Source organism: Cheilinus undulatus, linkage group 21 (genome assembly GCF_018320785.1).
Source record: "Cheilinus undulatus linkage group 21, ASM1832078v1, whole genome shotgun sequence".
NCBI classification, from domain to species: Eukaryota; Metazoa; Chordata; class Actinopteri; order Labriformes; family Labridae; genus Cheilinus; species Cheilinus undulatus.
In genome coordinates this window covers 27248645-27262116 of record NC_054885.1, presented here as the reverse complement: position 1 = coordinate 27262116, position 13472 = coordinate 27248645, and the positions used below count along the sequence as shown (strand labels likewise).

The window sequence follows — 13472 nt, the reverse complement described above, 5'->3', positions numbered from 1 at the left end:
AAGCTGTACTTCGCAGTGTTGTCACATCAGGAGCTGCTGCTGCACAGATTTAGTCTTTCTGTGATGAACAGAAAGTAGAGATTCAACTCTTACATAGCAGTGTCTCCTAACGGGTAACAGCCCTCGAGCATTTAGATTATTTTTTGATATAATTCTTTATTTATTGTCGCAATGCTCGGGTTTGCTTGCCTCCCCGCCGCCCTGCTCCTCTTGCTCCTGTCCTGCTGCGGTCCTGCCCGGGGATATTTTGCAGAGGAGCGCTGGAGCCCCGAGTCTCCGCTGCTCGCTCCCCGGGTACTACTCGCCCTCATCTGTAGAAACTCCGAGCACTCTTTGCCCTATTTCCTCGGTACTATTGAGCGCCTCAACTACCCCAAGGAACGAATGGCTCTGTGGTGAGTTACTCTCGGTGTTTATTTCGAGTTTTATAAATCCAGCTATCAGCTTCAAAGTAAAGTGGAGTTCCCCGTTAATAGCCATGGTTAATTTTAAAATTCTTACATCAGACAAACGCTGTAGCGTGAATATCGGTTGGGTTTTAAGAGGAGAAAAAATGGGGCGGACCCGAAGGTTGACGGGTTAATATCTGCAACTTTGTAGCCAAGTTTTGTCTGCAAATGTCGAACAAGTTCTAACGAGCAGAAAGAAAACTGCAATTGTAACCACGAATATCAATCCTGGCCTAGGGAGGTTATTGTTGGCATGTCAGAGGTTTGCACACATCTGGTCATCGTGCTCATCATGCATTGATCTGTATACGTGGAGGAGAGGGGAGGGGACACAACTCCGGTGTCCACGAGGGGAGCTACATGATTCAGTTTTAACAAAGAGTTATATTATGTTTGCATTGGCTATTAGCACAAAGCTATATGACACCCTCAGTCTCCCCTACTGACAGCCAGGCTAATCTCTATGGCTGCATTCACACAGGCCAAAGTGAAATGAAGCAGAGTTTTTTTTTTTCCATGGCAGTTTGAAACCACAAGTAACAGCCGAACCTGACCCAAAGTCATATTTGGTCCACTCTGGTATGTGAATCAATTGATGTGATGATGGTAGTAGTCTGATAAAGGTTTTGTGAGCAGACAAACAAAAAATCAGATCTGCGCAATTTTCAAGTGTTGCAGTGTGAACACAGCCCAAGTCTTCAAATAGTGCAGTGATTGACTCCTGATCCTGCCAATAAACCAGAGGTGGGAAAAGTACAAGACTATTGTGCTCAAGTAAAGGTACAGTTACTCTTGTTAAACTTTGCTTTAGTAAAAGTAAATATACTCAAGTAAAAGTAAAAAAGTAATTAATTTAAAGTTGACTTTGAAGTCCCTGTAAATTAAAAAAAAATATCTTCATTGTAGGTTTGTTTTATGGCTGACTGTGTTATGAACCCCCACCTAAATTACCAACATGAAACACATCTCTAAGTTTATAAAATTAAGCTTCAAAAACATGAAAAATGAGGCAGTAAACTCTGCCCTAGGATGCTGTGGGTGTGTCAGTTGAATGGGCTACTGAGGAATTGTACAGTAGAGTATGATCTTTCCTCATTGGCAGAAACAAGAGAAGTGTTCTCCAACCAGGTTATTCAAGTAAAGTCACACTTCTATAATAAAGGATTAAAAAAACAGCAAAAATTAAGTGTTAATTAAACTCCCACACGTTTAGATTTAACACATTAAAAGCGTCTGCACAAACTGCACATTTGAAAGTGCTGCAGCATGACAGAACTACGGCAGTAACTCCTGAAAGTCTGTGACAGGGGGGTCTCCTCTAGGAAGGACAAAGCAGAGAGTCAACCTTAATAGAAAGGCAATTCATTGGTGAAGAATACATGCTATAAGTCTGTTAGGAACACCCAAATTTACAGGCGCAAACTCTACCTCAGTGAATAACTTCACTCATTGTGCAAGTGCATCTCACATCAAAAACGACAGTCCACCGGAAACATGAGCAAAAGAACCCCAGTAGGATCACTTTACAACAGGCAACATCCAAACACAACTGAATACATATAAAACACATCATAACATTCTGCCTAAGGGCATGATGGGGAGCTCAGTCCATACATCCCACAGATTTGAAATTGCAGTGTGCAGAGCTTAGATCAATAACTCTTTACAGAGTTGAACTAACATTGGTGGATTAACACTGTCGTATAACTCCAACACTGAAAAAATGGACTGAGACTCTGGAATGTTTAACCCTGAGATACCAACACTCCAGTTTTTGCTATGTACAACAGCTATTTATAGATGTGATGTGGAATACTTCTCTCTATGTCAAGAGTATAGTATTCAAATAAAATAAACTTCCTGAAATAGAAGTATTAATTTCAAAATGTGCAAAAAAAAAGTACAAGTACCAAAGAAACTACTCTATTGCAGTACTTTGAGTGAAGTTGAAGTTACTTTCCACGCCTGCAGGAAACAGACACATAAACTGAGATTTACATTATGTACAGTTTCAGCCTAAGGAAATCCTTACTGTGGCTTGATGAGTTCACATGCCAATAGGAGGAAAATGTAAAGCATACATTATATAAGAAACACAAAATAAATGGTCGGAGCAATTTTGTCTGCGTCTTTAGTGTGGTGACATGTCTGCCATGAACATTTGATATACATGCTTAATTACTCTGTGAGCTAAAGCCTGGTATTATACTGTACTATAGCTTACTAAACATGTGTTTCTGTCAGCTATTTACCAAACTTAGCAGTCGCACCCAATCTGTCACTGGGTCAGACTTATACCTTAAAGGCAGTTATCTAGTGGGAAGTGCAAATGGATGTTATAGAGCATTTAAACATCTGTCTGCCATGCTTTGGCAGACGTTGAGGGAAGTGAAAGGGAGGTGTTTCTCACATAAAAACTAAACAACGTGCTCCAACAGCCCCTCTCCGAGCTTGAAAGCTCTGAGCAGTTTGTGCGACTGCCTGGAGGGCTGAAAAGGTATGCTTTTCACTCACCACCTCCATAAACAAGTTTCACTTTATTTGGGGGTTTATAGGAGTGAAATGTTTGATTTCTCCTTTTCGCTTTGTGGTATTTAAAGTCTGTTTATGTGTTTGAGGAAATCACGGTTTTGTTTTGACATGTTTTGCAAGCACATTAAGCTAAATCTGGAGAATGCAAATGGCTGTCTCATGCTGTAAATACTACATGCTAGACACTTTTTTTGTTTCTGCTTGTATGAATGCAAAAGCCTCTGGATCAGAAAAAGCCACTACGCAGTCATTTAAATCTTTGGTCTATGCAATTAGCACAGAATTGCTGCTCCATAAGAACCAACTGTATAGACCAGATGTAAGTCAAACACCCACTGCAGATGTATGTTTAGAGCACCAGTATTCCTGGCTTTTAAATCCCCGAACAAATATTTACGCGAGCTGAACATGAGGCGGACATGTTGCTGTAATTCAAAGTCTGAGAATTTGGAGGGATGGACAGCAGGAGTGAGGGAAGGAAAGGTTTAGCAGGGAGCTGCAGTGTTCTCACAGATCCATGCGAAATCTGTCAAGAGAAGCCAGCTTGGCTGCAGTTCTCAACAAAATACAATCTCAGTTGACTTAGTGCAGCTGTTCCTTTTTTCAGCAGAGACTGTTGTTCAACTCAGCATGGCTGAAATAGAAGGCGGTGGCATGAATTCTCACTTTTTATACTGGTTCTAAGATTTAATGCATCTGCAGAACCAGACTGAAGCTGTCTCACCATGTTTTATTCATCTCACATGGTATCATTCAATGAGAATGATTTCCCTCTGTTCTAAGAGACAGAAGTGTCACTGCAGTAATGATGTTTTATGTTATTCTAGATGATCTTTTATAAAATAAACCTAGCTGTACAAAACAATAAAAACACATCAAGTTATTGTTCAGGGGGTTGTGATGTTGGTGTCATTTACACTTGTGTGTGTTCTCACAGTTGCAAATAATGGACTTACAAAAAGTGAATACATCCCTATTGTTATGAGTCACAGTGTCGTCTTTCTCCTTTTGTTCTAGCTTGAATCTGGTTTGTTACTAGATCCTCATTCAGCCTTCCATGCTGTCCTCCTTTTATTTGTTCCATTTGTTAAAAAATGATCTGTCCTTTTTGTGTTGACCACTGGCCAACCCTAACATTAACATTTGTCACATATTAACAGGGTAGCAACGGATCATAACAAGGACAACACTACAACCATTCTGCGGGACTGGCTTGTGAAAGTGCAGAGCCATTACCATTATGTGGAGTGGAGGCCAAAAGAGGAGCCTAGGTTGGTGATGTATTATATCTAGTAAAATATTTTCTCCAAAGTACTCAGACAGATGATCAAATCAGTCTGATTCATGCATAAATGTCTCCTGTAGCCAATATAAGAGTGAAGAAGGTCCAAAGCAGTGGACAGATGAGCGTTACGAGCATGTTATGAAGCTTCGGCAAGTAGCCCTGGAGTCAGCTCGTGAAATGTGGGCGGACTACTTTATGGTAAGTCAATGAAAAAACCCTTTACAGACAAAAGAAAGTACAATAACTTATAATTTCCCCTTTCAAACATCAAGCCATAGAACTTACCCCTACCATCTTTACTGTTCAATTATAGCAGCAGGATGGTATGTGCAAAGTTTAGTTCAAAGCACAACCACAATTGTTGTCTAGGTAGCAGGCAGGGTGTTGAAAAAGGACACAGTTGTATTTTTCTGTCCTTTGTGGTTAAAGTTTATCTGCTGCACTGGTATATACTAACTCTGTATCCTCACAAGGACACAAAACTTCGCATGAGCCATATTTGAGCGCATTTCTATTTGTGTTCTCCAGCCCTCTTTGTCTTATTTCTGTGGGGTATAATTTCAGCAAAGTACATCCAGAGATGCAATAATTTAGTTTTAAAATTTTTGGAAACTTTCCTGGTGTTCTTCAATTAAAAAAAGAACTAAAATGAATGACTGCAGATATTTTTTTTCCTACTCAGTTTTGCTGACCCATGTAGCCTGCAGAGAGTAGTTATTTTCTCAGTAAAGTTTTTTTGTATCACGTATCGTCTTTGGCAATTATAGATTTAAACTGTTTATTATCTCTTCTCTGTATAGTTGGCGGACTGCGACAACCTCCTCACCAATCCCAATGTGCTTTGGAAGCTGATGAAAGAGAATAAAACCATCATTGCTCCAATGCTGGAATCCCGTGCAGCCTATTCAAACTTCTGGTGTGGAATGACCTCCCAGGTACTGTGCTTATGGCTGCCTCAGTGCTTATGTTACTGTTCGTTATTGAGATGAATCATCTAGTTATGAAGGGTCCAATATAAAACATATAATACAAGAGATGCAAACACATTTTACATTTAAAAAAAATGTCTCACATGCTTGAATTCCCTCACATTAGCTTTTTGGAATATAGCAGAAGTTTTATCAGAACTGGACCACATTTCTTTCATGCAATAAAGAACAAGAAACAGCATTGAAAGCTTTTCATGATGGAAAAGATGTTTATGCTCTTCTGCCGGCCTGCTTCAGCAAGAGTTTGAAGGAGTTATAGGAGAAGGGGGTGGGGGTTGTACTGTGGGTCTGTATATACAATGGGAGCTGGTGGAGCAGTTAGCTCGGCTGTAGCATTGGTATAGCAGCAGTTCTATCAGAACTGAACCACATTTCTTTATTAAACTAAAAGCAAAGAGCAGCACTTTAAGCTCCTCTTGGCAGAGAGAACACGTTTTGGCTCCTCCCAGACCAGCCTGTGCAGTTCTTGTACGGCAAATGATGGTAGCATTCACCTGTAGGTTTGTTGTAGAGCTGTCCCAAACGCCATGATAGCAGGCTTTCCCAGATGAAGGTAAAACATCAATGCAATGGATATATGAAACAGTCTATCTGGCATGTCAGGTTAGATAAAAACCACCACAGCAGCAACAATTAATGCATTTGTCAGGCTACAAAAAACAATAATAAAGTGACACAGCTCACTACCAGAAGCTCTCCTGTACTCTCCTTATCATAATATCCAGACAAAAACAGACCTGCTGCATCAGAACGATTCCCCACAATCTGAATCCAGTCCAATTTTTAGTCCAAAAACCATATTACATCCGTAAAGATCCATGGACTGGTTTTGTATTTTGTATTTGCTTTCATATTTCTCAATAGTCTAATGTATTTGCTGTAATGATGTCCTCTTTCAGGCAACTATTAGCAATGTTATAAAGAAAAGTGTCTGCCAAGCTTGAGTCTCCAGTTTGAAATACCTGGACTTTTCCTCATAAAACAGGTGTAAAATCCTTGTTTTCTGTTCCATTCTTATCAACTTTGAACCTAAACTAGCCAAGACTTCATGCTTTGTTCCAGTTAAGTCTTCCAGCTAATACCCCCAAGTTACGGTCACCTACAGACCTCTGTTTCACAATACAAATTCAGGCAGGAAAAAAGTATATACTTAATACTAGTAGCAGCTATAGTGAGTCTGAGAGTTTGGTACGAAAAATCAAAGTGTTTTCTTTCTAAAGACATCTTGTTTGTTATTTTACTCCAAAAGGTTCAAACATAGCATCTAATTTAATTTATTTTTGGTATTACTTGATAGGCATGACTAATTTTACCCAGAACTCTAAGGGGTTAAAGGGCAGAACATCATTTGAACCAATGGTTCTTAACTAGTATAGTGTCAGAACCTACCACCACTTCCTTAATAAAAGAACACAAACCATGTGTCTTACATGAAAATGTGGCATTAACATTTTACTGTTAAGGTAAAACACTGCATGGTTGAAATAAAAGATGACTTTATTCAGAACATTTATTTGTAAATGTTATTTAATAACAACAAAGTGCTAAATTTCGAGTCAAATATATTATAAAATTATAAGTAACTTTGTCTTTTTTTAATGGAGTACATTTGAGAGCTGGTAAGTACAAAATTAATCATTTTACTGTCATATCAATTCTCAAATGCATTTTTTGTTTTTTAGATTTTTTTTTAACGTAAGAACAAATCATGGATAAGAAAGCTTTGGTGAATGTCAGAATGTTTTTAAAAACTGTGAAAGTGGGTTTTAAGAATAAATGTTTTCTTAAAACAGTTGATGAACGAGGCTCACCAGGCCGGAAACGTTCTGAAGGAGCTCTCTGAATGCATGGCTGTCAATTACATTGTTGGTTTTTAGGATAAGAAAGAAAAATTGCTGGGTGTGTCTAAATGAGTACAAGTATGTGAGATGTTAGATATTATTTCAGTGCAGTAACAGCTAATTACTCATCATGCATTCATATAAGCCCTATTTAAACTGCCTGCCTGTTCATCCATACACCCTTGATTAATTTGCCTTCACTACAAAGTTGTACAAAGCTTCACCATTATAACACCATTCTAAAGTTACTGAACATTCATTCTGGAACAGTGGGGTATTGCTGTTGCCATCTGTGAACTCTTTTTGATTCAACTATTAATGTCCTTGACTTCTATAGGGCTACTATAAGCGCACTCCTGCTTACATACCCATAAGGAAGCAGGTTCGACGGGGCTGTTTTGCCGTCCCCATGGTCCACTCCACCTTTCTGATAGACCTCAGGAAAGAGGCTTCCAGACAGCTTGCCTTTCATCCCCCACACCCAGAATACAGCTGGGCTTTTGATGACATTATTGTGTTTGCCTACTCTGCTCGGATGGCAGGTATTTAAATATTTAGTGCTTAAATCCAAACACTTATGCACATTCATCTGTAACCTTCATCTTTTCACCTGTTGTTGAATTGAGAAAGTGTTTGTATTGTCTGCTCTCCACAGATGTCCAAATGTTTCTGTGTAACAAAGAAACGTATGGTTACTTTCCTGTGCCGCTGCGATCCCACAATACTTTACAAGATGAAGTTGACAGTTTCATGCACTCCCTGCTGGAGGTTAATGGTGAGTAGCTTGAATTCGTTCACTCTTTGCTCTCAAATCCTGGCCTTCTCTTTGGCTTTAAGTCTTTATGCTACTGACAGCTGCTTCATAATGAGGACAGTAAGCATGGGTCTCTTAATTATCACTTATACCATTTCTGCATCCATCTTCCCTCTCATTGTATAGTGCGCAATCCCCCAGTGATGCCCTCCAAATACATACCTGTTCCTAAAAAAAAACCTGATAAGCTGGGCTTTGATGAGGTGAGTAGAAGTGAAGATGAAGAATGCAAAAATGGCCTCCTATCTGCTTTCGTGCTGAATGCCTCCCCCTAATGTAAGAAGCCTGTAATTACATGGACTTGCTCCACTGTTGCCTGTATGCAGGTGTTCATGATAAACCTGCAGAGGCGAACGGACCGCAGAGAGCGCATGCTGAGGGCGTTATATGAGCAGGAGATTGCATGTAAGGTGATTGCAGCTGTAGATGGAAAGTAAGTTCACTCTGTCCTTCAAATCCATGTATAACTCAGCAATCACTCTTGGTGTTACTTTCTCCTCACCAGTTTGTTTCTTTCTCTCTCTTTCAGAGCCATGAATACGAGTGAAATCCATGCTTTAGGCATCCACATGCTTCCTGGATACAGTGACCCATACCACGGTCGCCCGCTGACAAAGGGAGAGCTTGGATGCTTCCTTTCCCACTATAATATCTGGAAAGAGGTAACCTTCTTCTTCTGATATCAACTCTTAACAGTGATGGTCTAATATCAGCATTGCTGTACAACTGAAATGTTAATGACACACAACCAAAACTCCGGATTTATCTGTTCATATTTCCGTCCAATAGAGCACACTGCCTGTGTCAGGATGAACTGAGACAAAAGTCAAAAAGTTTCTTTTAAAAGACCTGTTTATATGTTTGTCAGATATATCTTTTGCTCAGATATAAACACAGAGAAAGAGACTCTCGCTATTTCATGCATGATGATGAATTTTGGTGACTCAATCATCTCAATGTGGCATTTTAGGCACTACTTAATGTTGTTAATGGTGTAATGGTCATGACATATCAATTGCCTTCCTGTATTTCTATATTGCGGCTACTGTATCTTGTTCATTTAATGATAATGCTCTGCGCTTAATATATCTCATAGAATAGGTTTTATTCATGGTTTTATTTAGCTAGTGTGTTAGGCCCTAGCCTTTAAAATACATATGTGAAAATTTTAGACTACTTTATTACCTTCATATAATTTGTACAAAGTAGGACTTATTTATTGTCCTCTATAGTGATCAATTGTGTATTTTATGTACTTTGTCTTGTCAGCTGTGGTCTTGTCAGGTGTCTGCCCTTGTTTTTGGGACTTTGTATGTTTTGTGTCATTTTTATGTGGGACAATAGATGGAAATTAGCAACTCGGTAAATCTGGTGCAACCATGTTTTCATTTACTTTGTATGAATGATCAATGTCTTTGCACACTGTCCCTTCATAAATAAATAAATAACTAAACTAAACTATAGAGATAGTACTTACACTATTAATGTTCATACAGCTCTTCATCTGGTAAACTACTTTTTTGGCCTTTGTCAAATGAACTAAATTCAGCAATGACGACTTAAAAAACACATTGCTGAATGCCTTTTTTACACCTCTTTTATGAAGTTATTAAAAGACTGCTTCTTAAAACCACCTCGTCTGCAGATGGCACATCATTACAGCCAGCTGAATGGATGCAGATATTTCTTGCGTTTATCATGTGTATGGGAGACAGGCCTTTCTGCTATAGTCATGGTGTTTTCAGACACTACTAAAGTTTACTCTGGAAAAATGCCCTGACATTTGGGGATCTGCTCGTGGCTCTTGTCTCGCTGTGGGAGAATGTGCAGTCAACAAGCTTGAAAGTACACCGTTAGTCCCTGGTGATAGATAAAAATCCAGTTGCAAGAAGTGCACAAGCAGTTTTATTTATTCTTTTTTTAGAAAACACCCTCCTCTCTGGTTTTTCAACAATTTGCACCCTAGTTTGAACCTTTGTGAGCCTGACAAATGGGTGGCTAACTGATCATTCTTTGCATTGCCTTAGATAGTGGAGCGAGGTCTGGAGACCTCCTTGGTGATTGAAGATGACCTGCGTTTCGAGGTCTTCTTCAAACGTCGCTTGATGAATTTAATGAGTGAGGTGGAAGAAGAAGGACTTGATTGGGATCTCATGTGAGTTTGTGCTCCTTTGTTATTATATCAATCCATGTTGGGTCTTTGTACTTTCAAATTTTCCTCCTGTTATTTCTGTCTTTCAGTTACATTGGCCGTAAGAGAATGCAAGTGGATCACCCCGAGAAAGCAGTGCCTCATATACACAACCTAGTGGAGGCTGACTATTCTTACTGGACACTAGGATATATGATGTCATTACAAGGTGCAGAGAAGCTCCTGAGGGCAGAACCACTCAATAAGATTTTGCCTGTGGATGAGTTTCTGCCCATCATGTATGATAAGCACCCTGTGTAAGTGTTTGGCATTATCTGGTGTGACAGCCCTAATAACTTTGCTCATGAGTTGTGCTTTTTTCTGTTATTTATAACTCTACCATCTCCTCCACAGATCTGATTACAATGAACAGTTTGAAACCAGGGACCTGAAGGCTTTCTCAGCTGAGCCTCTTCTTGTCTTTCCAACACACTACACGGGCGACGACGGTTACATCAGCGACACTGAGACCTCCACCGTGTGGGACAATGACAAGGTCCGTACAGACTGGGACAGAGCGCGCTCGGGAAAAACTCGCCAGCAGGCAAAGATCAGCTCCGAGGCGCAGAACTCAGACGTTCTCCAATCACCTTTGGACAGCACAGCACGAGACGAGCTATGAGAGGAACTTAAAGAGAGATAAATGTGGTGCTGTGTAGGACAAACGCACTCGAGTGTTTCAACCATGTTTCATCTTTGATAATGTATCACAGCAGGGATGTGGCATCAGAGTTTTGAGAATGATTTAATTTATCCAGATGTGACAAGTCATTAAGGGATCAGTTTTGTCCTGTAGTTTCATGCTGTCAATTTGTAGTTTTTTATTTCATCAAGGCACTAGACTTGCCATGTTGAATGGCATTTGCAGTACCCGTTATCTGTCTGTCATACAGAAATTAACCTATACATAGTTAAGAATGCAATCAGACTGTAACATTTCATCAGGCAGTAAATTTGTCTTTGTTTGAAATTACACTGTGAAATGCCTTTTTTAAATGAATTCCAGAGATATGCAAGTGAACTGTGCTACAGCTAGAAGGTTCAAAACTTCTGTTTAGTATGCCTTACAACAGTGTGCAAATGTTTTAAACCATTAGTCTGAGTTTTGTAAAGTATATCAGGAGAAATATCTGCGTTTTCTTTCATTTGAGTTTTTTATCCTTGTACACTTTTCTTATTTCTGTTGTTATAATCTTTAGTCATCACTAAAGATTCTCAAAGCAGAACTTTTACAAAGCAGTTCAATCAATCGATCTTTATTTGCCTAGCGCCAGTTCATATCTGAGGACAAGGAGGGCAGGTCTGGGCTGCACAGTTGCAGTCAACCAAAACTGTGTAGACTTATACAGTAGAGTATAAACTAATGCACTCGTGCTCATTTTCCCTTATTGCCACTTTTGTATGGCTTCCAGACTCACACTGTGAACCAGCTGTTGACAGGGTTACAGATGAGACAAACCACTGTACACGCCTCTAGTTTGGTGGTGTGGGAGGAACAGGGTTATAAAAAGAACCAACCCAGCCACATCTGAGCTCATTTAAGTTTCTCCACCTCTTAATCACACTTGGAACTGATTTCAAGCTTAGCTGCCGGGAAGTTAATTTTTTAAAGGATAATAGTAGGAACATTCAGCCATGAATTGTGCTCAAACTAACAAGAAATAAAATGTTTTATTTTTGAAAACGCTGAATTTGTAATCACTTCTCCCTGCTATCAAACAGGTGTAACTGCTTTTCCTGGTTGTTAAAATTGTTGTTGTAACAGCTGAACACTGTAGCAGAACCAGATAATGTAAAACAAAAACAGATGTTATGAACTACAATATTATACCTATTTACACTCAATGGAAGACAAAAATGTTTAATATCCTATCTTTTATGATTATTATAATGAGAGCTGGTAAGAGCTCTGCTAAGGGTTAACAAGCCCTCTTCTTTTTTCTCCATTAAAGACGAGTGAATGGCACTGTAAGTAATAGGAAAAAATGCTTAAGAAACAATGTAAATAGATTTTTTATGTACTATGAAATGAATTGGCATAACAACACTAAGTCTACAATAAACAGTAAGTTCAAAGCTTTTATGTTGGACCAAAAACTGAGGAGGAAGTAAGGTGTGTAATGGCCCACCTGAGGGCACCATTAGGTGGCAGGGAGGAATAAATACAGGTTATACTCTAGATGTCCTTGCAATATTAGCAGTTACATATTAGCAGTGACATTAGAAAATAACCTGTTGAAAAAATAAAGTCCACACCTGTAGGGTGGAGTAAGGGGCCTTGATTACTGTAGTAGGATTCCCACAAGCCCCTGGTCGGGCTGTGGATGCCCCACGGGCCCAACACCCAAGTGTTTTTTATAGCAGAAAGCATTTTGTTTGCAAAATGATTACATTGAAACTATGCATTGGCGATGAAACATAGCTACTCTTAGATGTTTCTGTGTGTTGAAAAAATGTTCTCACAGTCACTTACCATCACATTAGAAGTTTGATCCAAATAACGGGGCAAAGTCTGCTAGGAGAAGGCCAAGGACCCATTACAAAAAGACAAACTCTCATATACAAACGGACAAAGGTCTTCGGGTGCCACACTGTTAAACCAACAGGGACTGTAATGACATTGTATTCAAATACATGTGCCTTGATATGGAGTTGCCCCCCCTTTTGTAGCTAATAAACCCTCCCGTCTCCACTGTGGGATTTTGTGTCCTTTCATTCTGTAGAGCATTTATGAAGTCAGGCACTGATGTTGGACAAGAAGGTGTGGCCAATTGCCATTCCAGTTCTTCCCAAAGGTGCTCAATGCGGTTGAGGTCAGGGCTCTGTGTGGGCCAGTCAAGTTTTTCCACACTGAACTCATCAAACCATGTCTTTATAGTCCTTGCTTGGGCACTGGGGCACAGTCATGTGGGAATAGAAAAAGGCCTTCCCCAAACTGTTGCCACACAGTTGGAAGCACAGCATAGTCTAAAATGTCTTGGTATGCTGAAGCATTAAGATTGGCCTTCACTGGAGATAAGGGGCATAGCCCAAACCCTGAAAAAACAGCACCATTATCCCTCATCCACCAAACTTCATAGTTGGCGCAGTGCAGGTAACGTTCTCCTGGCATCCAAGAAAGCCAGGCTGATCCATCTGACTGCCAAGCAAAGGAACGTGAGTCATCACTCCACAGAACACGTTTCCACCACTCCACAGTCCAATGTCGGTGTGCTTTACACCACTCCATTCAACGACTAGCATTGGACTTGGTGATTTGAGGCTTGCATGCAGCTGCTCAGCTTTGGAGGCCCGTTCCATAAAGCTCCCACCGCACAGTCTTAGTGCTACATTAATATCAGTGGTAGTTCAGAACTTTTCATCTATGAAGC

At 39.8% G+C, this 13472-nt stretch overlaps 1 protein-coding gene across 1 annotated transcript; it reads left to right on the top strand.

Annotated features, from left to right (window-relative positions):
* The first annotated feature begins 14 nt into the window (after positions 1-14).
* colgalt1a (collagen beta(1-O)galactosyltransferase 1a) lies at positions 15-12774 on the top strand. The gene is made up of 12 exons (XM_041816812.1): positions 15-395; positions 4142-4252; positions 4347-4464; positions 5067-5201; positions 7434-7638; positions 7752-7871; positions 8037-8113; positions 8237-8343; positions 8440-8572; positions 9938-10065; positions 10152-10358; positions 10456-12774. The coding sequence occupies exons 1-12, from the start codon at positions 172-174 to the stop codon at positions 10721-10723; spliced, it is 1833 nt and encodes a 610-aa protein (XP_041672746.1). The 5' UTR covers positions 15-171; the 3' UTR covers positions 10724-12774.
* The last annotated feature ends 698 nt before the right edge of the window (positions 12775-13472 follow it).